Source organism: Pan troglodytes, chromosome 6 (genome assembly GCF_028858775.2).
Source record: "Pan troglodytes isolate AG18354 chromosome 6, NHGRI_mPanTro3-v2.0_pri, whole genome shotgun sequence".
Taxonomy (NCBI): Eukaryota; Metazoa; Chordata; class Mammalia; order Primates; family Hominidae; genus Pan; species Pan troglodytes.
In genome coordinates this window covers 56318645-56345323 of record NC_072404.2, presented here as the reverse complement: position 1 = coordinate 56345323, position 26679 = coordinate 56318645, and the positions used below count along the sequence as shown (strand labels likewise).

Sequence of the window (26679 nt, the reverse complement as noted above, 5' to 3'; positions counted from 1 at the left end):
ATAGAAGAGCTACCGACTTGTGTACATTAATCTTGTATCCAGAAACTTTGCTGAATTCTTTTATCAGTTTTAGGAGCTTTCTGGAGGAGTCTTTAGGATTTTCAAGGCAAGCAATCATATTGGCAGCAAACAGTGACAGTCTGACTCCTCTTTACTGATTTGGATGCCCTTTATTTCTTTCTCTTGTCTGATTGCTCTGGCTAGGATTTCCAGTACTATGTTGTAAAGAAGTGGTGAGAGTAGGTAACCTTGTCATGTTCCAGTTCTCAGAGGGAATGCTTTCAACTTTTCCCCATTCAGTATCATATTGGCTGTGGGTTTGCTGTAGATGGCTTTTATTATATTAAGGTATGTCCCTTTATGCCAATTTTGCTGAAAGTTTTAATCATAAAAGAATACTGGGTTTTGTCAGATGCTTTTTCTGCATCTGCATCTATTGAGATGATCATGTGATTTTTGTTTTTAATTCTCTTTCTGTGGTGTATCACATTTATTTACTTGTGTACGTTAAACCATCCCTGCATCCCTGGTATGAAACCCACTTGATCATGGTGGATTATCTTTATGATATGTTTTTGGATTTGGTTAGCTATTATTTTGTTAAGGATTTTAGCATTTATGTTCATCAAGGATATCTGTCTGTAGTTTTCTTTTTTGGTTATGTCCTTTCCTGGTTTTGGTGTTAGGGTGATGCTGGCTTCATAGAATGAATTAGGGAGGGTTCTTTCTTTATCTTCTGTAATAGTGTCAAAAGGATTGGTACCAATTGTTTGAATGTCTGGTAGAATTCTGCTGTGAATCTGTCTCATCTTGGACTTTTTTTGTTGGTAATTTTTAAATTACCACTTCAATCTCACTGCTTGTTATTGGTCTGTTGAGGGTATCTAATTCTTCCTGATTTAAGCTAGGAGGGTTGTATTTTTCCAGGAATTTCTCCATGTCTTAAGGGTTTTCTAGTTTATGTGCATAAATGTGCTCATAGTAGCCTTGAATGATCTTTTGTATTTCAGTGGTGTCACTTGTAATATCTCCTGTTTCGTTTCTTAGTGAGGTTATTTGAATTCTCTGTCTTCTTTTCTTGGTTAATCTTGCTAATGGGCTATCAATTTTATTTAACTTTTCAAAGAAATCAGCTTTTTGTTTCATTTATCTTTTGTATTTTTTTTTGTTTCAATTTCATTTAGCTCTGCTCTGATCTCAGTTATTTCCTTTCTTCTGCTGAGTTTGGGTTTCATTTTTTTCTTGTTTCTCTAGTTCCTTGAGGTGTGTCCTTAGAATGTCAGTTTGTGCTCTTTCAGTCTTTTTGATGAGGTGTTTAGGGCTATAAATTTTCCTCTTAGCATCCCCTTTGCTGTATCCCAGAGGTTTTTGTAGGTTGTGTCATTACTGTTGTTCTGTTTAAAGAATTTTTAAATTTCCATCTTAATTTCGTTTTTGAGCCAGTGCTTATTCAGGTGAAGTTTATTTAATTTCCATGTATTTGCATGGTTTTGAAAGTTCCTCTTGGAGATAATTTCCAGTTTTATTCCACTGTGGTCTGAGAGAGTGCCTGATATAATTTCAATTTTCTTAAATTTATTGATGTTTGTTTTATGGCCTAGTATATGGTCTATCTTGGAGAAAGTTCCATGCGCTGTTGAACAGAATATGTATTCTGTGGTTGTTGGATGAAATATTCTGTATATACCTGTTAAGTCCATTTGTTCCAGGATATAGTTTAAATCCATTGTTTCTTTGTTGACTTTCTGTCTTGATGACCTGTCTAGTGCTGTCAGTGGAGTATTAAAGTCTCCCACTATTATTGTGTTGCTGTCTATCTCATTTCTTAGGTCTAGTAGTAATTGTTTGATAAATTTGGGAACTCCAGTAATAGGCACATATATATGTAGGATTACAATATTTTCCTGTTGGACAATGCCTTTTACCATTATATAACATCCCTCTTTGTCTCTTACAACTGCTGTTGCTTTAAAGTTTGTTTTGTCTGATATAAGAATAGCTACCCCTGCTTATTTTTGGTGTCCATTTGCATGAAATACCTTTTTCCACCCCTTAAGTTTATGTGAGTCCTTATGCGTTAGATGAATCTCCTGAAGGCAGCAGATAGTTGGTTGGTGAGTTATTATCCATTCTGTGGATCTGTATCTTTTAGGTGGAGCATTTAGGCCATTTACATTCAATTTTGGTATTGAAATATGAGGTACCCTTGCATTCATCATGCTCTTTGTTGCCTGCGTACTTTTTTTGTTTGTTTGTTGTTTTTGCTTTTTAACTTGTATTTTTGCTTTATAGGTCCTGTGTGATTTATGCTTTAAAGAGGTTCTATTTTGATGTGTTTCCAGGATTTGTTTTAAGATTTAGAGCTCCTTTTAGCAGTTCTTGTAGTGGTGGCTTGGTAATGGTGAATTCTCTCAGCATTTGTTTTTCTGAAAAGGACTGTATCTTTCCTTCATATATGATGCTTAGTTTAGCTGGATACAAAATTCTTGGTTGACAATTGTTTTGTTTGAGGAGGCTGAAGATAGGGTCCCAATCCCTTCTGGCTTGTAGGGTTTCTGCTGAGAAATCTGCTGTTAATCTGATAGGTTTTCTTTGTAGGTAACCTGGTGCTTCTGTCTCACAGCTTTTAAGATTCTTTCTTTCATCTTAACTTTGGATAATCTGATGTGCCTAGGTGAAGATCTTTTTGCCATGAATTTCCTAGGTGTTGTTTGTGCTTCTTGTATTTGGATGTCTAGGTCTCTAGCAAGGTTGGGGAAGTTTTCCTCAATTACTCCCCCCAAATATGTTTTCCAAGCTTTTAGAATTCTCTTCTTCCTCAGGAACACTGATTATTCTTAGGTTTAATATAATCCCAGACTTCTTGGAGGCTTTGTTCATATTTTCTTATTCTTTTTTCTTTATCTTTGTTGGATTGGGTTAATTCAAAGACCTTGTCTTTGAGCTCTGAATTTCTTTCTTCTACTTGTTCAATTCTATTGCTGAGACTTTCCAGAGCATTTCACATTTCTAAAAGTGTGTCCAAAGTTTCAAGCTCTGAATTTCTTTCTTCTACTTGTTCAATTCTATTGCTGAGACTTTCCAGAGCATTCCACATTTCTAAAAGTGTGTCCAAAGTTTCCTGAAGTTTTGATTGTTTTTTCTTTATGCATCTATTTCCTTGAATATTTCTCCTCTTACTTCTTATATTGTTTTGTGGATTTTCTTGCACTGGGCTCTGCCTTTCTCTGGTGCTTCCCTGATTAGCTTAATAACCAATCTTCTGAATTATTTTTCAGGTAAATCAGGGATTTTTTCTTGGTTTGGATCCATTGCTGGTGAACTAGTGTGATTTTTTTGGGGGGTGTTGAAAAGCCAGGTGTTGTCATATTACTGGGGTTGGTTTCCTGGTTCCTTCTCATTTGTGTAGGCTCTGTCAGAGGGAATATCTAGGGCTGAAGACTGTTGTTCAGATTCTTTTGTCCCACAGGGTGTTCCCTTGATGTAGTACTCTCCCCTTTTTCCTATGGATGTGGCTTCCTGTGAGCTGAACTGCAGTGATTGTTGTCTCTTTTCTGGGTCTGGCCACCCAGGCAGTCTACCCAGCTCTGGGCTTGTACTAGGGGTTGTCTGCACAGAGTCCTTCGGTGTGAACTATTTATGGGTCTCTCAGCCATGGATACCAGCACCTGTTCTGGTGGAGGTGAGTTGGGGAGGGGGTACAATGGACTCTGTGAGGGTTCTTAGCTTTGGTGGTTTAATACTCTGATTTTGTGCTGGTTGGCCTTCTGCAGGAGGTAGTGCTTTCCAGAGAGCATCAGCTGTAGTAGTATGGAGAGGGCCCAGTGGTGAGCAGGGCCCTACAACTCCCAAGATTATATGCCCTTTGTCTTTCGCTACTAGGGTGGGTAGGGACCGACCACCAGGCGGGGGTGGGGCTAGGCATGTCTGGGCTCAGGCTTTCCTTGGGTGGGTCTTGCTGCAGCTGCTGTGGGGGATGGGGGTGAGAGTCCTAGGTCACTGGAGTTGTATACCTAGGAGGATTATGGCTGCCTGTGCTGAGTCATGCAGGTTGTCAGAGAAGTGGGGAAAGCCAGCAGTCACAGACCTCACCCAGCTCCCACACAAACCAAAGGGCCTGTCTCCCTCCCACCGTGCCCCTGCCAACAGCCCCAAGTCTGTTTCTGGGCATGGGCGAGAGGGGCATAAAAACTTGCCCCAGGCTACCTACTTCCCAGCTATGAAAGAAAAGGGCTTGGTTTTTCCCCTCCCTCTGGAGCCTGCACACCAGATTTGCACCGTCCCCGAGTTCTGGCCAGGAGGCTTCTCATCCATTCAAACTGTTACAATGTTCAGCTGGAGATTTCCTTCTCCCTGTGAAGTTTTACCCACTGCTCCTCTGGCTGCCTTCCCAATGGATCCCTGTGGTGCCAGCAGGAATGACCTGCTTGGGAACCCAGTGAGTTCCCAGGGCCTTTCTGCTGCTTCCTCTACCCCTATATTTTGCTCGACTCTCTAAATTGACTCAGATCCAGGTAAAGTCGGAAACTTCTCCCGCAACAGACCTTCACTTTCTCTAGTGGGGGGTGTGTGTTCAGGAGAGGAGGGTCTCCCTTTCCCACTTCTGCAGCTGGGGCACTCGCAGTACTTAGGGTGTCTCCTGAGACCTGCAGGAGCATTTCACTTCCTTCACAGAGTCTGTGGGTCCTCTCGGGATTGCTGGTTTGTTCTTGCAGTCAACCTGGAGCTAAAATTCACAAATGTGAGCCTCCACACGCTGCTCTGTCCAGTGCTGCAATCTCAATCTAGTCCTGCCTCCCATATGCCATGATGATTGGCCTTAGGTATAAATGTAAGGTTCTTTCAGTTATTTTCTGAGCCTGTGTCTTTTCTGGGTATGTGTGATGACTTTCTAATTTCCCCTACATAGGCGTTAGTCTTTGAATATCCAAGTCTTCACACTGTCTGTATCCTTAAAAAGGGAAAAGAGGAAAATAAGGGGGGAAAAAGTCACTGGCCCTTTTTATCCCCCAGAAGTCACTTCAGTTGGATAAAGTGGGTCTTGCAGCAATGGGCAGGGTGTACAACAATGGCCACCACCTCTTTGCACCTGTGACTGGGATCAGTAATCAACAATCAACAATCAAAGTACAGACTCCCAATATTTGGAGGACAGTTTCCTTTTTCTCACTTTGGCTCTTGCAAGCTCTGTGCAAGCTGCTCCAGGGACACATGCTCAGCTATGTGCCATGGGCCTGGGGGTGGTGGATGGGTAGGTACTACTGTACTAGAGCTAAAATTGACCAAAATTAACTGTATTTTACTGTCCAACCCTTATATTGAAGTTGCAAGCCTTCAATAGACCCCAGAGTTTCAAAATAATTGCATCAAACAGATTCTGCCAGTAGGTAAAAGTTTTGTTTAGCTGGGAGACAGATTTCCTGGTGCTTCCTACTCCTTCATCTCCTCTTTACCCTATATCTGTAATGTTCTTTTTTATCCCTGACAATTTTCTTTTACAATTTTCTTGATCCACTTTGTCTAAAATTAATATAGTTATTCCAGCTTTATTTTCATTGGTGTTAGCATGGTATATTTTTCTACATCGCTATACCTTTAATCTGTATCTTGACATTTAAAGTGCATTTCTTATACACAAAATATAGTTGGGTCTTGTTTTCTTATCCATTCTGACAGTCTGTGTGCTTTATTTTATTTTTAATTATTTTAATTTTAATTTTTTATTTCAATAGGCTTTTGTGGAATAGGAGGTGTTTGGTTATGTGGATAAGTTTTTTAGTGGTGATTTATGAGATTTTGGTGCACCCATTACCCTTTTCAATTAGTGCATTTAGACCATTGATATTTAAAATAATTATTGATGTAGTTGGATAAATATCTACAATATTTATTACCTTTTCCTATTTGCTGCTCTTATTCTTTGTTTCATTTTTGGTCTTCTATTCTTTGCCTTCTCTTGTTTTAACTGAGCATTTTATAGAATTCCATCTTTTCTTCTCTCTTAGTATGTGAATCAATTTTTTTTCTTTTTCTTTTTTTTCTTTTTGAGGTGGAGTCTCACTCTGTCGCCCAGGCTGGAGTGCAGTGGCGCAATCTTGGCTCACTGCAACCTCTGCCTCCCAGGTTCAAGCAATCCTCCTGCCCCAGCCTCCCAAGTAGCTGGGACTACAGGCGTGTGCCACCATGCCTGGCTAATTTTTTTGTATTTTTAGTAGAGACACGGTTTCACTGTGTTAGCCAGGATGGCCTCAATCTCCTGACCTTGTGATCTGCCTGCCTCGGCCTCCCAAAGTGTTGGCCAGGCTAGTTTCGAAATCCTGACCTCAAGTGATCCATCTGCCTTGGCCTCCCAAAGTGTTGGGGTTACAAGCATGAGCCACCATGCCTAGTCAGATTTTCTTTCTTTACATCAAATATTACAAGCATTTTTTTCAGGTCATTATATATTATATAAAAGTATAATTTTGTTAAAAAAGTTGCATAGTACTCTATTATATCTCTATCTTTCCCAGCTATCTCTCTGATATATACATATATGTACACACATACATATAACATAAATAAATATAAATGTAATTTATTTAATAGGAATTCACATATATATACATATATGTATGTATTTGTATTTTATGTATTCATAAAATTCATATTTTATGAACTCCTATTAAATAAATTATATATTATTTTGTTTGTGTATATATATATATATGTGTGTGTGTATATATATATATATATATATATATCCTAATATCCTAGCAATAAGCTAGTGTTAAACCTTTGAGTTTTTTTTTTTTTTTTTTTTTTTTTTTTTGAGACAGAGTCTCGCTCTTTTGCCCAGGCTGGAGTGCAGTGGCGCTATCTCGGCTCACTGCACACTCCACCTGCCAGGTTCACGCCATCCTCCTGCCTCAGCCTCCCGAGTAGCTGGGACTACAGGCGCCCACCACTGCGCCCGGCTAATTTTTTGTATTTTTAGTAGAGATGGGGTTTCACCATGTTAGCCAGGATGGTCTCGATCTCCTGACCTCGTGATCCGCCCGCCTTGGCCTCCCAAAGTGCTGGGATTACAGGCGTGAGCCACCGCGCCCTGCCATCTTACTTACTTTTTTTTTTTTTTTTTTTTTTTTGAGATGGAGTCTCACTTTGTCACCCAGGCTGGAGTGCAGTGGTGTGATCTCAGCTCACTGCAACCTCTGCTACTTAGGTTCAAGTGATTCTCCTGCCTCAGCCTCCCAAATAGCTAGGATTACAGATGTGCACCACCACACCTGGCTAATTTTTGTATTTTTGGTAGAGATGAGGTTTCACCATGTTGGTCAGGCTGGTCTTGAACTCCTGACCTCAAGTGATCTGCCAGCCTTGGCCTCCCAAAGTGCTGGGATTATAGGCATGAGCCACAGCACCCGGCCTACTTACATTCTTTCTTGTAGTAATTGGTGCACTTAAAAATTTTATTCATTTACTTATTTACTTATCTATAATAACTTATGTAAACAAAGTAAATAAGTAAGATACAATAAGTGGCCGGGTGCGGTGGCTCACACCTGTAATCTCAGCACTTTGGGAGGCCAAGGTGGGCGGATCATGAGGTCAGGAGATCCAGACTATCCTGGCTACAACAGTGAAACCCCTTCTCTACTGAAAATACAAAAACAAAATTAGCCGGGCATGGTGGCAGGCACCTGTAGTCCCAGCTACTCGGGAGGCTGAGATGAGAGAATGGCCTGAACCCCGGGAGGCAGAGCTTGCAGTGAGCTGAGATGGCGCCACTTCACTCCAGCCTGGGCGACAGAGTGAGACTCCATCTCAAAAAAAAAAAAAAAGGATACGTAAGTATCTTATATAAGTAAGATAAGTAAATGAGAAAATTTACTTATCAGAATTTCTTGGGAATGATTTATAGCCCTGAAATTACTTAATGAAAGAGATGGGGTTTTTTTCCCCAAGACTTTGATACATACTGTCACATTCTACTTCAAAAACATTGTACCAATTTATACCAAAAGTTTCTTTATAAAGAGTTATTAAACATAAAAATAATGTTAAAATAGTGACTTCTACTGAAAGAAATGTAATGGTGAAATTGCTGGAGGTGCCAAGTAATACAGGCACTAAGAAATGACTGATTCATTCATTCATTCATTCATTTGCTAAGAGGGAGTAATTTACAATTTTCTTAGGAGTTTATTTACTAGAGTGTCCGTGGATGAAATTCAGATTCCACTGGGCAAATGAGGAAATGAAAAATGTGGGAATGGATTCCTTTATAAAGAAGTCTGCCTGTGAAGGAAAGAAGAGTAAATAGTGCCATTGCTGGAGCAAGTTGGGCCGAGGGAGATGTGCTGAGAGAGAGATTTATCTGTGCATGTGAAGGAGCTGGTGGAGGAGGCAGAAGCACGAAAGAGAAGACTACACATTTCATTAAGAGAAACAAAATCAAATTTTATTTTCTTTGAGGAAGATGGAAGGACCAAATTAATATGCCTCTGTTGGAATTTTGCCCTAAAGACCAAAATTCCAGAACATTCTGCTGACAGAAGCCACAGATGTGGGCCAATTGTAGGTATCGGATCAGAGAGGAGAATCACTTTTTTGCTGTAGACTGCCCCATGCACCGACACCGTACCAGCCCTGGAGGTGTGTGGTGAGCCATGGTCCCTTTCCTCATAGCATGGTTCTTGGTGGGGAAGACAGGTATGTTCCCATCTCCACACCATTTGATGAGAACGATGCATGTATACATGGGTAGAGGGCGCAAATAAACTTCCTAGAGGGGATTTGGAAAGCCTGTTTGAGAGAGAACACAGGAGCTGTGTCAGGGGATATCCAGGCAGGTACTTCTGGGCATGGTGCCTTTCTTGTTGGAGGGAAGAGGGCTGCAGCGTACAGAGATTAGAAAAGCACAGGACATTCCAGGAAATGCACCTTGTTTGTTGTCTTTAACTGGCAGCCAAAGGATTGTAAAGCTGGAGAGAGTCCGGGCCCTCATAGGAGAGGGGTTGGAGCCTGAGCCTTGTCTCACTGCCCTTGTGGTTATAACTGGGCATGTGCATAATGACTATATGCGTCCTTCTGGGATGTAGCCACATGGTCTTCATTATATTCTCAAAGGGGCTGTAGATCCCTTAAAATTGAAGACTTGCTGCTGAGGGCAAGGGGCACATTTGGCAGGGTTTGAACCAGAAAAGCTGAATCATTGCCCTTCCATGAACAGGCTTGGGGCTTGTAATAAAGTTTCCCCTTGTTTCTCAGGACAGCTTGCTTCCCTAATGAGCCAGCTTGATAAGGTCGGGCCACAGAGGGCGATGCCTGCGAGGCACTTACTTGAGCACAGCGGGCTAGTCGAAGGGGCAAGGATGCAGAAGAGAAGGTCGTGCTGGGCTCTGCCACTGCAGGAACACTGCGGGCTCTTTGAGATGGAGGCCTGCACTGTCCCCTACCCCTCCTTCCCCCTGCACAAATGTGATTATGCCTCTGCAGAGCGCCTGGAATCAGGTTAGCGTCATTGAGCAATGCTGAGCCTGAGTAATCAGAGCCTGGAGCGGAGCAGGTGCTGGCTTTAAAGTGGCTTCTGAGAATTAGGACAGGCTGACTTGTAGCTCAGCCCCACGTAGACAAGCCACTTAGAACACTGTCCTTGCAGCCCCCAGGCCTCCTCCTTACCACAGCAAAGTGCTTGGGTTTGTTGGAGGGGGCCTCTGGCATGGCCCAGGTGCTGAGCTCGTTAACTGATGTTCAGGGGCTGGTGTCCCAGGGGTCCTGTTTGCCCAGCGTGTGGCAGGACAACAAGAGCTAACCAAGCCTGGGGTCACATTTGGTCTGCTCCTGCCTATCTGGGTGTCCTGGGACAATTACCCACCTCTTGGAGCCTCACATAAGTCAACTGTAAAGTGGGAATCACGAGCATATCTATCTCATAAGGTGGTGGCAATTAAATATCATATAGGAAAGGCTGTCAGCATTAGGCCTGCTGCAGAGTTAGCCGCAAAGAACATCGCCCCTATTCTCAACCTAGGCCACTGCCAGGACAAGGCCGGGTTTTATTGTTTCTGCAAAGATGTTTCATACTCAGAACAAAAAAAATCAGTAATTACATAAGAATCTAAGAATAAAGGTTTATGTTAACCAAAATCTTAAGAGAAATGCAGTATTACTGTTTGGTGAACATCACTCTAGATGCTCTTCTATGCACACATTAATAGAGAGAAAATAATTTTAATAAGGGCACATTTAATATATTAATTTTAATAATTGAAGTTATTGGCTGGGCATGGTGGCTCTCGCCAGTAATCCCAACACTTTGGGAGACCGAAGTGGGTGAATCACCTGAGGTCAGAAGTTAGAGACCAGCCTAGCCAACATGGTGAAACCCCGTCTCTACTAAAAACAAAAAATTAGCTGGATGTGGTGCCTGTAATCCCAGCTACTCGGGAGACTGAGGCAGGAGAATCACTTGAACCCAGGAGGTGGAGGTTGCAGTGAGCTGAGATCGCACCACTGTACTCCCGCCTCGACAAAAAGAGTGAAACTCCATCTCAAAAAAAAAAAAAAAAGTTATTGCATTTAGTTTAGTGTTTAACTGAAGAAAGTCAGATGAAACAGAAGGAATTGCTAAACTAGAGATATGTCATTTCTAAGATATGACTCTGGGAGTTGAGAAAATAAGTTTCAAGCAATATTAATATTGTTAAGTCATTCTTTGCTTTTTCGCTATTCTCTTAAGGACAAAGATAAGGCATTCTAAGACTCTCATGCTCTACAAACTGAGTAGCCAGATGTCTTAGACAAAGTGCTTTAACATTCAATTATATGTCAAGATGAAATTGCAAATAGCAGAGAAAAACAACACACTGACTTCAATTCCCACTAAATGACTTATCTTGCCAAAATGAAACAAATGCGGAGAATTCTTGATGCTTGACATGAGGAGGGGACATCCAGAGGTTAAGAAAGGATGCTGACAGCACCAGGAGAAACATTGAGGTATGCAAGATGTTAGCCCGTTGGCACCTGATAGACCGGGCAGGTCTGTAAGTGCAATACGTTGCTTCGTAGGTAAGAAAAATAAAGCCCAGCCAGGTGCCAATGTGACATGGAGTTGGGCCTCCAGCCCAGGTCTCTGTGCCCCACATACATGGTTTAACTATCTGTATTCACTGTGCCTTTTTACTATCTGTGCTTCTGATGCTGTGACACCTTTGGGTCTTGCTGACCCTGGAGGGACTGCCCTTCTCAGGGAGAGGGGGTTCCTAGAGCTCTTAAAGGACTCACTTGCAAGTTCACCTTTCTTTTCTTTTCTTTTTTATTATAAGTTCTAGGGTACATGTGCACAATGTGCAGGTTTGTACATATGTATACATGTGCCAGATTGGTGTGCTGCACCCATTAACTCGTCATTTACATTAGATGTATCTCCTAATGCTATCCCTCCCCACTCCTGCCACCCCACGACAGGCCCCGGTGTGTTGAACTCAAACAAATTTGTAAGAAAAAAGTAAATTCACCTTTGAAATGCAAAATCATCAGTACAGAGCTCCTACCCCAGTATCTCCTCTGTGGGGCTCTCACACTCTGGGCTACTATCCTCCTGCCCTGACCACTCAAGGGCTAGGTACCAGACATCTAGGGACAGCCACTGCTCCAAATGTGACCTGGAGCAGACCAAATGCGACCCCAGAGCCCACTGAAATTATTCAAACCAGCCGATCCTAATCCTGCTCACCCTTGCCCTGCCTGGTTCTTCCTGTGGAAACCACAACAGAGGCCCTTGCCGCTGTTTTCCCCCACCCCTCTGCTGCCCAACTGATCCTGGTGCTTCCCCATGTCCCCCTCCCCTTGGGGACTGTGAGGAACAAGCTGTTTTTAATGGCAGTCCTCTCCTGACTTGTTGGGCTCACCATCCTGAACAAGAAGAAAGCCTACATTTAAACAGACTGCCCCTCCTGCGCCTAAGGGTAGCCCCTTGGGGGACTGACTCCCTTGGGCATAGCTCAGTGACACAGAGAGCCCTTCCAGAGTCCAGCCAGGACCTGATTTGGGCCCACGCCCCGGGGTTTGGCATGGAAAACTCTGGTCCCTGAGCAGGCATCGCTCTGTCTGAGAAGTACCTTGTCCAGCCCAGCCACCTGTGAGAGGAGCAGGGCAAAGCTGGTGAGATGAACCTTCCGCAGGCTGACTCTGTGCTACCTGGGCATGAACACTTTGTCTCTCTCTAAAAGGAAAAGTTGGTTTCCAGGTGAAATGCGAGGCAGTCATAGGTGAAATGGAGCCAGAAAGGTCTCGAACTGGGGTTCTCACATACGAGTTTCTGACCTCTCTATCTTTATCGTCAGGACACATGGCATTGCTAAGACTTTACAGGGGGCTCAATAAAGGTCACACAAATTTAATTCTATTCCACACTCTTGTCGCATCTGCAAAGAAATTTCATTATCTAGACTGCATGACATCCATAAATCAATTAGGCCCTTTGGTTTTGTAAACATAATGTGCGTTTTGATCCTTTGGAGAGAGCTGTTTCAATTCAGCAATAGGTTTCAGCATCTATGCAATGTCCAGCAAAGTGCAAATGCTCAGCCCAACACAAAACAATGAGACAGGGTCCCTGGTTTTGGGAGCATCATGGGTCTGGAGGGAGAGACAGACGTGTGTGGGGACAACACAGTCAGGCTGTGCCAGTGCGATCGTGGCACCACAAGTTCCTCAGAGCTCGAGAGAGGCCACAGTGACTCCTAGCCCGTATTTTCTGGGTTGTGTGACTGACAGCACTCAATGCTTTCTCAGAACATCCCTTTTAAAATTATTTTCAATGTCAGCAGTGTTTTCTCATGACCTCCTGAGGGTTTAATTAATCTTTGGGAACAGTATCATTCAGAAAGAGAAAGGCAGCGGATTAAAGCTGGTAAATGACACTCTTGCTCAAAATCCTAGTGTGACTCTTAACTGATGCCAAAGTCTGTTCTGAAAGAAGCATTCCATGAGTGCCTTGGGCAGTCTGGGCCCTGCTGGAGGGAGACTCATCTCTACTGCGCTTGCTCTGCTCTGTGCATTGCACATGTGTGTATGCACACACACACGTGCACACACACAGACACACACACACCCCCCAAACTAGGAAAAAATCCCAGGCTTCTGCTCCATAGTAGTAACTATGTTCTTACATTCTCTATATATGTATATATATACACACATATATATATATAGAAAATAAAATATATACACTTGTGTATATTTTAATTATAACTTAATTATAAATTTAATTAGATTATAATTAAATTAAAATGTATATATGGAATATAAGAACATAGTTACACTAATGTTACATAGAACATTAATTAAAATTTAACAAAAATATACACACATACATATATATGTATATTTAATAAAGTAGAATATAGTATATGTATATTTAATAAAGTAGAATATAGGTATCATTGTCCAGGTGGTAGATTGCTTCATGTCTGCCCCAAGGCACCCTGGAAAATCTTTTGCAACTTCCCGGTTTCTAACCTCAGAGCTTAGTTTTCTGTCTGCAAATCTGTTTCTCTTAACCTGTTGTGATGCTTTCACCCAAAGATTCAATGTGCATCCATGGGCTTACGTTTCCATGTAGCAGACATTCATTGGGATCTCGGCTCATGGCCGCGGGTTGGACCATGGGGCAGCAGTTGCTTGTGTGGAGGTTACAGCGGTGACTGGCACCTGGGGAATAAAAGGTTGTCTGCTTTTTACCCTCTAGATGGTTGCCACCCTGGGGACCACAACATGCTGCTCCTTTGACAATCTCTTAGAAGTCGGTCCTATCTGTAAGTATCCAATTCCATTTTCTTTTTGGAAAATGTTCTCTGTATACGGGGAATTTAGCAAACCTTCCTCGTTGATCTCTCTTTCTTGTCGTTAACTTCATATTGTGATGGTTTGCCCAGCTCTTCTCGTATTTGCAATAACACAAACCTCATTAGCTTGAACTCCACAAACTCAGAATTTGGGCTAATTGGAAAAGAACTGAGCTTAGTTCTACCAACACACTATTTGTAAGAAAAAAATCTGAGCAACATAAAAGTTATGTAAAATTGCAGGTTATGTTGGCCCTGTTGAGGAGAATAAACTCTTCAAAGTCTTAGAGTAACCACCTTCATATGTGGGTCGTGCATACACCTGATATGAGAATTGTCCACACTTGAATTTAATTCTTTGGTATATCCCTTTTTCACCTTTTTTTGGAATTACTGAATGCAGTTAAGAAAATTGCTGAAGGTAGTTTAGCAAATCAACACAATGAAACTGGATTTCACCAAGGAATAATCTGTGCTTCAGATGTTTTCCTGGTCACTCTCGCCTCCTCCCTTCCTCATTCAGAGATCCTAGGTTTTCTCATTGAGACTAGGATGCTGTGTTTTCAAAAGGTGAATGTGAATGAGCAGCTCTGTTTCTAGAGTTTCACCTTTGACATGTAGCTCTGGGAACTCAGCAGGCCTTGAAGCTGCTTCTGTGGACAGAAGAACCCTCGTAGGGCAGGGACACTGGTTCAGGGGGCTCCCCCTTTCTCTGTCCCTCTGGGATGGGAATGTTCTGACCGCTCGGCTGTGAGTGGAGCTGCCCAAGTGGGGCCTTCAGATCACATACCTGTGGCCTGTGCCAGATCCCACAACAGCTACCAGGGAATTGGCTTCATCCTTAGTCTGCACAAGCCAAGCACAGTTCTCACCTCTCCTAACCCAAGAGTCACCCATAGTCCATACTCAGAGGAGTGGACTCTCCTCTCCTGGGCGTTGGCCTCCCTTCTTGGGGTCAGCAGCTGGGGAAGGCCGGTGCTCAAGCTGCAGGTGCCTTTGTGTGAGCTAGACATGAAATTGGTGACAAGGAAGCTAGGGTCCAGCCCAGGATCCACCCCTGAATCTTACATTCTGAGCTTCATTTATGCTGTCTGTAAAGTGAAGAGAAAAACCCCACTTGTGCTCATAAAATAACAATATTTCCCCACACGATTATTCAGAGGATAAATTAATGCAGGGAAAATGCACCATCCCAAAGGTAGAGTGCATTGCTGCACAGCAAGGAATGCAGTGCTGGGAACTACTGGGAGGTGGGTGGCATAGACTTACCCGCTCTCACAGGGTTTATGCTCCACCGTTTATGCTCTGTGGCACACAGCTGTAAGAACAACTGGCAGGAAGTGGTCGTGCACAGCCCCGGGCTGGGGAGAAGGGATAGAACTGGCTGACTCAGGACTGCAGCCACAGCATTGGCCTCGTCAGCTGCAAACCTTCATCAGCTCAGCCAAGCAACTTGGAGTCCTCTGACTCAGATGTCAGGCTAAGAACTGAATGTCCTGGCCAGTAGCTGGCTGATGTAATTCCCCAGGGCTATCGGATTTAAAGGGCCGAGGTCTTCTGCTGGATAGAGCTCACATGGCCTGCTGTCCCCTGGGCCGAGTGTGGGCTGCCCGCTGGACCATGGAGATGACAGCCAGCGTGTGTCACCTGCCAGTCACAGTCCCCTGGATGGATCCAGCTCAGGCCTTCCTGCTGTCTGGGGCCCCCTCTTCTTTGTAGAGGCAGGAGGCTGTGGACAGAGCTTGATTTATGATTTGTTTGGTTTGAAACACTGAGGTTGCTTTTGGGGTTGTGTAGAAGGAGCTGACATGGGTGAATGCCAAAACCCTTTCATCCATTGGCAGAATGCATAGGGGAGGTCAGTTTTGACAATTCCTTTTTTTTTCTTTATTTTTGAGATGGAGTCTTGCTCTGTGGCCCAGGCTGGAGTGGCACAATCTCAGCTCACTGCAACATCTGCCTCCTGGGTTCAAGCGATTCTCCTGCCTCAGCTTTCTGAGTAGCTGGGATCACAGGCACATGCCATCATGCCTGGCTAATTTTTGTATTTTTATTAGAGATGGGGTTTCACCATATTGGCCAGGCTGGTCTCAGACTCCTGACCTCAGATGATATGCCCGCCTCAGCCTCCCAGTGTGATGGAATTACAGGCATAAGCCACTGTGTCCAGCCAACATTTCCATTTTTATTGATGGTGGTATATTACTAACTGTTGGTGGTACCTTAACAATTAAGTCAGCACCCTTTTACCTACTTTCCCTCTCCTGCTACCATTTTCCTATCACCAGATATTTAGCATTCTCCAACTCCAAGCGGGACTGTTCTGAGATCCTGAGCTGACCTTATTCTATGTATGATTAGAATAATCTAACATAATTCAGATAAGTTATTCACCCACCATCATTTGACAAAGAAAACAAATCAGAAGATGGTTTTCTTCCAATTGCTGCCTTAGGAAAGACGTTTTCTTTTTATTGCATTTGAAATGATTTGCCAGTGAGGGTATTCAGATTGGTCTGCTTGGATGGATCAGTTGTCTGGCAGGTTTTACTGAGAAGAAGATGGAATACAAAAAGTGGATAGTTGAAGTCAGTTAGGTTGCCGGTGGGGAAGTGGGGAAACTGAGGACGAGGGTATGGGCTGAGTTGGGGAGGCCATCTCAAGGAGTGAGGAAGGGAATAGCACAGGGCAGGCAGCCAAAGCTGCATCCTGAGGTGCCAGCATAACTGAGAGAGGACGTGCAGCTGGAGGGGCAGCCAGGCCTGCCGCAAGTTCCAGGGAAGTCTCAGAAGGAAAGAGTCACTGACAGCAGGAAGCTGCAGGGGTGTGAGGCTGTCCCATCCCTCCCCACTGAGGCAGCCTTGCCTCAGGGCTAGGTGTGCCCCTGGTGCATGCAACTTCTCGAGCTCTGGCCGAGGGTCTCTGTGTCTGCCTGGTTCCTAGATGGGCCGTGCTATGCAGTGTGTGCTGTTAGCGGATCACATATGAGATGCAGAATGCAGAATGCAGAGGCATGCCCACAGCTCCATGCATCCCCATGGAAACCAGAGAAGCCCTTCAGAGTCCACTTCCTTTAGGGGTCTGTAAGTTCCCTTCTGCAGGAGTTGTAGGCCAACTGCAAGCTTAGAGAGAACACAGTCCTCCACAAAGCTGATAAAAGACGTAAGGCGTTTCAAAGCTTTGACTCAGTTTAATCATCAGGATGAAAGCCCTCAGTTGGATCAAGGTCAAGTGTGTCCTGCGGACACGGATATCCACCCCAGGGCATGGGAGGCCAAAGGTCACAGAGCAGTGTGGACCTGAACCGAGGCTTAGGGGCTCATCACCTCCCCCAGAATCAGTCTCACCTGGTGCTTGCATAACCCCAGATGGATGCAGCAGTGAGCCAGGAAGAGCACAAGGCCTTAGGATTTGCAGAGTTTCTCCCTGAGGAGTCACTCAGTAATCATGGGATGTCCATGCCTGTAGCTCAGATCAGCGGTAAGGTTGAGAAAAACCTCAGATCACATCATAAGATAGGTGTAAATTTGAAGCTTGCGTTTGTGTCCCCCGCAAAGTCCATTTGCTGAAATTCTAACCTAAGGTGATGGTATTGGAGGTGGGGCCTTCCAGTGGTAATGAAGTCAGCACAGTGGAGCCCTCCTGATTGGAACTGTGACTAATTAGTGTCCCTGAGCGTCTCACACCTCATTGCACAATGAGCACCATGGATGGTGAGTGAACGGTGAATCCATGGATCCCTACAAATGCAGATGCTGACCCTGACACCTACCCCACGGTACCCTGACACTGGTATCCACCCTGTGAGGTGAGGGTGGCTCGTGTCCTCTCTGTGGTCCTTCACCCTTCAACTCTTACTCTCCTGGGTGCCTAGGGCTGAGAGGCAGCAACCATGGAAGCCACATTTATTTCTCCCCTACTCAGTGCTGGGGTCCTGGCAGGCACATTGTAAATATTCCCTTGCTCATCCCTTGGGCCTATGGGTACTATTTCATCTCCATCTTCCTGGGAGGAGAGTGAGGCTTGGAGAAGTAGTTAGGGCCCCTTGGCTGGAGAGCAACTGGAAGCGGGAGTTGAGCCCAGATCTGTCAAAATTGAGGGAGCGTGCTACATCTGTGGCTCTCCCAGCTCCTGAATGAGGCAGCCCCTGCCCACAAGGCTGCTATGCATGGTTGGAAAACAGAACCCTGTTCATGAAGAAAGCAGGGGATGGTCTAAGATGGTGTAAAGTAAAGAACTTCACCTGGTGGTGGGGATGGAGTAAGGCAGGTAGAGGTCAGCGTGGACTGTGTGCAGACCTCCCCTTGGATGATGTTTGGGGGAGGACTTGAGAATGGATTAGCAAAGGGAACCAGGAACGGAATTCCAGGTGGGTGGAAAGGGTGGTGTCACTGGAGAGAAATGCAGGTGAGTAACATGAGGCTGTCACACGATGGTCCCTTGGAGTTACACTTAGCCGCCAGGGTCAGGAGAGAAAACCAAGTGGTGCAGTGGCTTCCATTTTCCCTGGTGTGTCTGGGGCCAGCAGCACACACACTGCCCTCAGCTTTAGACCCTTTGAATGAGGGGGCCTTTTGGGGATTCAGCCATTAGTTAGCAAATACTGTTGGCATGCTCTACCCAAGAAGGTGCTCAGACAGGGCGAGGTCAGCTGGCAGGCTCCATGGTGAGGCATCCATCTGGGGACTCACAAGTTGATTCTGAACTTTAGGCAACAAGGAAGACATGTGGCTGCACGTTGATGCGGCCTACGCAGGCAGTGCATTCATCTGCCCTGAGTTCCGGCACCTTCTGAATGGAGTGGAGGTAGGTGCACCCTTAGCTCTCCCTAAGGCTGTTTTCACAGTGCTCTGTTATTGACCTCTCCCTTCATGAGGAGCTGACATCCAATCTCTTGCTATTGAGGTCTGTTTCAGCCAATTATGTTTGAACCAATTCCGACTTCCTCAGAATAGGGGCTGAGAGCCTTCCCCAGCCATACAGCCTGTCCTCCTGAAATACTCCTGACACTTACAGTTCCATTTCAATCTACACAAATCCCAAACAGAAAGAATAGATGTTAGCTTATAAAACTGTGGGAAAGTAGGAACAAAATAAAATCTTAATGAACTTAAACTCAAAAGAGTAATTTAAAATACCAACCCGCAATTCCATACAATCTGGTTCAATATGACAGTCATGTTCTGCCCATACATCTGAACATGATATTCACTTTAACCAATATTGAACGAGAAGCTACCAATGCATTTAAATGCCCCTAGGCAGTCTTCTGGAAATTGTAAAGCATGATCTTTAATGCTAAGTGAAATGCCTGCTTCTTTTGAGAAGTAGCAATCAAAATTATTGACCAACACTCCGCTTCTCCAAAAAGCAACAGAATGTAAATTGGTACAGACTTAACACAAAAAAATGACCTTATTGATATACTGTGGTGTGTTATTTCAGACTCAAGCGGGATTTCATTGTTGGTGGTGGCTCATAGGGTAGGAAGTCTCTTCTCCCCAAGAACTCAGCTTTGAATGCCATAGAGGGTCCTGAGAGGCAGTCTTTGGCAGTGTGTCCAAGAGAAGGAGGTAGCAAAGCAGGGGAGCTGTGGCACTGGCCAAGAAAGAAATGCTTTCTGCCAAGGGGCAGGAGGTGTCGTGAGACCTCACCCATGTGTGATGGCGGATGAAGGGCACTGTCCTCTGCATTAGACTCCTTGGTTTGAATCCTAGATTTATCCTTAAGACTAGCTGTGTACCCTTGGGCGAGTTAGATATCCTCCCTATCCTCCATAAAATAGATTTTATAAGAATACATCCGGTGTGGGATTGTCGCCAGGGGTAGATGAGTTAATCATGTTTTAAGGGCTTAAAAACAGTGCCTGGCAGACAGTAAATACTGAAATTGCATTAGGTGCTTTTGTGATTTTCTACTATGTCTTAGAAAAACTTTCCCTTGACAGCTTCCTCGGCTTGCATGTCAGGTTTGCTAATCATTATTCTAATTACAACTTTGAATTCTCATAATGCTGTAATACCAGAAAAGAGGGTAACAGAGGTATAGAATACAAATGGCCCCATCTTTGGAAAGAATAATCCTCTTACTACTAATCAATGAAGTAGTATTCTGGTTTATGTCTGCATCACAATCATTCACTCATTCATTCAATAATTACTTGTTGAGTACTTAATACAACCTAGGACTTACATGATGGATCCTTGGGGGTAAATGGAGCTTCCAAAGACCTATGTATGCACTGGGGAGAGGGTATAGTATATGACAAGTTCTCATAATGTGATGCCAGTACCCAGCTGATATAGTTCATTGCCGGTAGCTAGTTTGGTGCATGTTTGGTGCTGGGAAACGAAGAGTAAATCTCTGTATCATATAAATGCATGGCATGATGGAGATAATCTCCATTATTTGAAATATCTGTCCTGGGACAGTTTCAAGGGAGGAAGGGCTAAGCAGTCCTCTGGGATTTATGTGCCCTCCCCACGGCTGGCCTGAGCTTGATGCTCTTTTCTAACTCTGGGTATCAGGTTTAGGGTTCGTGATCTTTTCCTACCACTGCTCTTCTTTTCCCCATGAACTGACAACTTGAGGTTTCATCTTTCATAGAAGGGTGCCTCATTGTCAGACCACCACAGCAATGGGCTTTCCAGCCAGATCCTATCAGCAGCAGACAGGATTTCATGCTGTACAATGAGTCACTGCCATTTTTCTTGCATTATTGCTCCCGACTCTCTTTCCATGCCCAGCTGAGGGCTGTGCGTCTCAGTGGGGCAGATAAGGAGGCTGCAATATCCTGTTGTGGCCCTGCCCTTGGAGATAAGAGCCTTTCTCTCCGGTCGGCAGGAGGAAAATATCACTGCTGGGTAATGAGAGAAGTTTAAACAGATCAGCCCCATAGGAGGGAACTCATAAGACTCCTAGCAAACAGAGCTCCTCTTTAACCTTTTGTCTCCTTTTATCAACAAATGAAACTTGCTGTAATTTCCTGTCCTTTTCTCAAAATTAGTTTTATTAAAACCTAGAAGGAAATGAACCTGGGTCTCCAGAGCAGTGGAAAGTTGTCATCCACCAACCAAATGCCTCCCAGGACGCCCCCCAAGTCCCTCAAGCTTCTGCTGCCTCCTCGGTGCACATCCCTGAAACCAAGTAGACAGGAGGTGCCCTAGGGCCTTGGGAAGACTGAAAAGTTTCCCAGTAGGAGAGTCGGCCAGACTGGCGCCTCACTGCAACAGCCACCTTTATTTCGGTATCAATTATGAATCTAGCCGCATGGCCAAATCCCTGGCCATTAAGGTGGACCCTGTTCCTGTTCACCAGTCAGGTGATAAACCAGGATATGCATTTGAAAAGCCAGGACATGCATTTGAAAAAGAAAGCACCATTTATGACAGCTCAGGGAAAATGCAGAGTGTCCTCCTCTGCCACTCTTGGTGGTTGAAATCTCTTATTTTCTCCTTGAAAATAAGGTAGCCCCTAACACTGATGCACGCAGCCAGAGCCGGTTGTTCACAGTTTTTACCCAGGATCTTCCAGCTACGGGAGCCTGTAGCTGTTAGGAATACAATGAACTTTAAAAATAAAGGAGCTGGTCGGGGTGCAGTGGCTCACACCTGTAATCCCAGTACTTTGGGAGGCTGAGGCAAGAGGACGGCTTAAGCCCAAGAGTTCGAGATCAGCCTGGGCAACGTAATGAGACACCCTGTCTCTACAAACAAAATTTTAAAAATTAGCTGTGTGTGGTGGCACACGCCTGTAGTCCCAGCTACTTAGGAAGCTAAGGCAGGAAGATCACTTGAGCTTGGGAGGTTGAGGCTGCAGTGAGCTGTGTTCATGTCCAGCCTGGGCAACAAAGTAAGACCCTGTCGCTCAAAAAAAAAAAAAAGAGAGAAACATTTAGGTAAATGAGGAGAATTGTTGATATGTTACAGCAATGCTGGCAAAAGAACCCATCAATTAAATGAAAACTGGGTTTATCCCTACCTACTGTAGATTAGTAATAAAATTTCCTCTTTCCCACTGTCTATCATGACATGTGTAGTCTGAGAACTTTGCTAGCTCAGCAAGTGGAAGGAACTTCAAGCATGAAGTATTTCACAGGCCAAATCAGTACAATTCCTGTACGTTGTACTTGCGAAGGACAATTCTGATTTTTCCAAATATTCCAGTAATTTAAAATATAATATGGATACATTTTATGTCACATTAGATTATGTAAATTTGAAAATGCTTTTCATTTGGGAATATAAACTTTTAATTTTAAAATTCTTGTTCCATTTTATGAGGGTATAATCTAGATATAGCAAAACATACAAATCAACTCTAAATACATATACCCACCCCCATGTACTTACCACCCAGATCAAGAGTAGAACAATTCCAGCACTCCAGAAGACTCCCCTACCCACTACAAGATACTACTCCCCTGGGCAACCCTACCTGGCCCCTACCACTGTGGATTAGTTGTGCCATAAACTTTTATTATCATGTATGGGGTCTTCTTTATAATTAAACATTTATAAAGAAAATGTTTTCTTTTTCTTACTCTTGTTCTTTGGCAGTTTGCAGATTCATTCAACTTTAATCCCCACAAATGGCTATTGGTGAATTTTGACTGTTCTGCCATGTGGTAAGTTTCCCTGCTCACAGATGTCAGTTGCCTGTCCGAGGTGACAGTGAAAGAAGCTGGCAGGGAAGATGCCAGAGCCAAAGGGGTACAATAGTCACTTAGCTCACTGCTTGCTGCCTTTTCTGAACCCTTGATGGAATTATTGCTAATTCTTAGCCTCACTGGAAACTTTTATCTAGGGAATATCATTGCAACATACTGGCATAAGAAATGAGAAGCCTAAAAAGGACAATTTTTAATTTGATTTATCCAGCATTGACAGAAAACAAATGCAAGTACACACTTCTAATTCAGTAGCTTGTGTTTTCATTCTTAGATTCGTAACCAGTCTTAGTCTAATGCTAAGTTTAAGCAATCTGAGTCCAAATGCTTAAAAGTATTTGCTAAGGCCGGGCACAGTGGCTCACACCTGTAATCCCAGCCCTTTGGGAGGCCGAGGCGGGTGGATCACCTGAGGTCCGGAGTTCAAGACCAGCCTGGCCAACATGGTAAAACCCCGTGTCTACTAAAAATACAAAAAATTAGCTGGGTGTGATAGTGCATGCCTGTAATCCCAGCTACTCAGGAGGCTGAGGCAGGAGAATCGCTTGAACCTCACAGAGGTTGCAGTGAGCCAAGATCATGCCACTGCAATCCAGCCTTGGCGACAAGACTCTGTCTCAAAAAAAAAAAAAGTATTCGCGAAGGAAAAATAATAGTAACCATGTTTCCTAAGAATTTCCCTGGAAATTCTTTTCTTCTTCTCTTTTTTTTTTTCGAGACAGTGTCTCACTCTGTCGCCCAGGTTGGAGTGCAGTGGTGCGATCTTGGCTCAAAATCTTTTCTTTCTTTCTTTCTTTCTTTTTTTTGAGACAGTGTCTCATTCTGTCGCCCTGGCTGGAGTGCAGTGGTGCAATCTTGGCTCACTGCAAGCTCCGCTTCCCGGGTTCATGCCATTCTCGTGCCTCAGCCTCCCGAGTAGCTGGGACAACAGGCGCCTACCACGCCCGGCTAATTTTTTGTATTTTTAGTAGAGACAAGGTTTCACCGTGTTAGGCAGGATGGTCTCGATCTCCTGACCTCATGATCCGCCCTCCTCGGCCTCCCAAAATGCTGGGATTACAGGCGTAAGCCACCGTGCCTGGCCGGAAATTCTTAATAACAGCATGATAATACCTTGGTGATATTTAGAATAAGAAAAAGAACTAAAGCATTAAAGTGGGTGATATTACACCACCTACACAATGTTTAAAGAAATAATGATGATGGGCAGTGATACAGGGACACTAGAAACTAGTTTCTCTAAAGTTTTAAAGTAAGAAGTTGATTGATTGATCATAGGGCCAGGAGGATTTGCATGAATTTTGTACAGTATGCAAAACTGCAAAATTTTCCAAATATTCAGAAGGCTTTGCAAAATTGTTCAGTATGTAATTAAGTGAATAACTTTTCACTTTCCTCCTAAGCATGAGGAAAGCAGCTTTTATACAAAACAACTAATGTCAGCTCTCAAGGTTACCAAAATATCCGTTTGACCTTTTCCTGTTTTTTTTTTTTTTTTTTTAAGGCTAACCACATTTCTAGTCCTTTACTTGTATACAAATCAAATTATTTTTTGTCAGTCTTTTTCCCCAAACTTCTGCTATATAATTTTAAAACCAGTTGGTATGTGGGCATTTCAGACTTAATTTTGTCTGAAATAAGTATTTATGAAAGACATGGCCGTTATGAATGTGAGTATTCTTTTGTATTCTTGTGGTTGTGTTTTTCTGTTTCACCCAAGGTGGAACACAGTGAGGACAGTTTGCACCGTGTGCCAGAGGTCCCTTTATTCGAGGGGTAACTTTGATTGAAATGTAAATCCGCTCTGCTGAGGTTTTTGGTCAGTGGGGAAAATCCTCTAAGGGAGCTGGAGTTCGGAGGGACCAGGCAGAGCATCCACAGGCTCTGGCGGGAACAAGTGGCTCTCCCTACATGCTTTTGTTTTGCAAGGGGCAGGCGTCCTCAGATGCCTTCCACAAAGGAAGCCCTAGAACCACCCTTGAGCAGGGCGAGGGCTGATGGGCTGTCCGGAGGAGGGGTTCTCGTGCGCCCTGAGGCTCTCCTCAATGCCTGGATAGAACAGTGATATCAGCAAGGCTGTTTAGTGACTGCGGATAGGTACATCCAGGCTCCGTTCTAAGTCCCTAACCTCTCGTAGCTCTCTGGACCCCCACGACAGCCCTGTGTTGAGGGACACAGACATTGCCACGCTCTCTTTACAGATGAGGAAACTGAAGCGGTCAGGGACCAGAAATATTTTGGGTCCCTAATCTTGGAGGCAAATATTGACACACGATAAGGAGTATAATGAATGCGGCGTCCTGCCCTCAGGTCCAGACAACTAGTGCGTATGTTAAGGCTGAAGAAAACCTGCTTAGTCAGTGCGGTGGTGAGAAGGAGTTGAGCCTTTCGGGACGTGGAGTGCCTGCCGCAGAGCTGATGCCCCGAGGCTGCCGCAGACGCTGCAGAGCTGATGCCAGCAAGTTGGCGGCTGTGCGCTCATCTCTCCCGGACAACTCTTCCCCGGCGCTCGGGGTTCAGTTCAGCCACCAGCCTGTGAGGGGAAATTTGACAAAGTGGAGGTGATGTAGGGAAGAGACACAGGACACACAGGGATGAGGCCAGGCCATTTGGAAAAGGGAGAGAGGACAGAGTTTAATTCCTTGTAGAAGGAATTAAACGTAAGCCCTAAGACACAAGAGAGGCCTGCGGTGTCTGGAAGTCTGCCACAAGAGAAGGGTGATGGGGTTAGTTCCCATCCTCTGGAGTGGGCGACAGTGGTGGGGCAGGGTGGTTGCAATACTTGAGGAACCTCTTACCTTCCTATGGGCTTGAAAGGCTCCAAAATATGTTTTTAAATTGCAATAGAGAATGTGCTCTTTCTCTCCTGAGCCGGTGCGTTCTCGACAGAACAAGAGTCAAAGCATTTGGTGAGATGCTGTGTACCTGGAAAAATCAGATCTCTCCAAAACCCCAGGTTTTGTCCCATGACACTATAAAAATGGCATGAATGTTGATAGATGAAATCTGATTTTTGAAAGATTTGTGTTTTAACACAGAAATTGCTGATCTTTACTGTTTGGGGGCACTGTGCCTGCATTAGTTGGCTAGGGCTGGCTTAACAAAGTACCATGGACAAGTGGCTTAAACAAGAGATGATTTATCTCAGTCCTAGAGGCCAGAGGTCTGAGATAAAGCCATCAGCAGGCTGGTTTCTTCTGAGGCTTCTCTCCTGGGCTTGCAGATGGCTGTCTTCTCCCTGTCCTCACATGGTCTTCCTTCTGTTTACCTGTGTCCAAATTTTCTCTTCTTATAAGGACACCAGTCACATTGGATTAGGGCCTGTTAACCAAAAAGTATCTGAGACAGGTCTCAATCAATTCAGATGTTTTATTTTGCTAAGATTAGGGACATTCCTGGAAGAATAAACTTGGAATCACAGAAACAGGGTGTGGTTTGTGCCTTTCTCCAAAGATGATTTTGAGGCCGGCAGTATTTAAAGGGGAAGGCAAGCTGGAGGGGAAAGAGGGAGGGTATGGTCACATTACTGAATCCACGTGTTGTGAGAGAAAAGGAGCAGGTAGAGGAATAGTCAATGATATATTTGTCTTCACGCCCAGTAAATCAGCTCTTTATATAAGATAAGGTGAGCATAGAGTAGCTACCTGTAGAGATATTTAAACTTTTATCTGTAGCTTTCTGCTTAGGAACAAAAGGAAGGGTATCTTCTTGCATGAAAGCGTCCAGCTTATTTTTTTTCCTTTGGCATAGTAAATTGAGGCACCAAGTTTTTATTTTCCGTTCACATTTCTTCCCCTCCCCTTTTAAAAAAAGTCTTCAGAAAATGCATTTTAGAAGAAAATGCGTCTCTAGTCTTGGGGTTTTGTCTGGCCTCTTGTGACTAAGACAGTTTATTTCTAGACAGGTCCCACGTGGTTAGGAAAGCTCATTTTTAGCAGGTTGTAAAGTCTCATGACCCATGAAGGAAAAAAATAGGTGGAGGAAGAGAGAGAGAAACAAACAAACAAACAAACAAAAATAAAGGGAGAACAATCCTGGAAAACTGACATAAACCGTATTACTCTGAAGTCCCTATGTCAGTAGGCAGGTATGAAAGTGATTTACGTATATAAATAGGTTCCTGTTATTTTCTTCCAAAGTTGACGTTGTCTAGCTTCAGTTTACAGGGCTTTAAGA

At 44.0% G+C, this 26679-nt stretch overlaps 1 protein-coding gene across 4 annotated transcripts in view; it reads left to right on the top strand.

The window, feature by feature from the left end:
* Window positions 1–26679, top strand: part of DDC (dopa decarboxylase) — a 104918-nt gene that overhangs the window by 47716 nt on the left and 30523 nt on the right. For all 4 annotated transcript variants that reach the window (XM_003318447.4, XM_519096.5, XM_009453062.5 and 1 more), the window contains exons 7-9: window positions 13739–13805; window positions 18547–18641; window positions 22394–22461. In XM_003318447.4, coding sequence (XP_003318495.1) covers window positions 13739–13805; window positions 18547–18641; window positions 22394–22461 — 230 coding nt within the window. The remainder of the gene's footprint in view (window positions 1–13738; window positions 13806–18546; window positions 18642–22393; window positions 22462–26679) is intronic.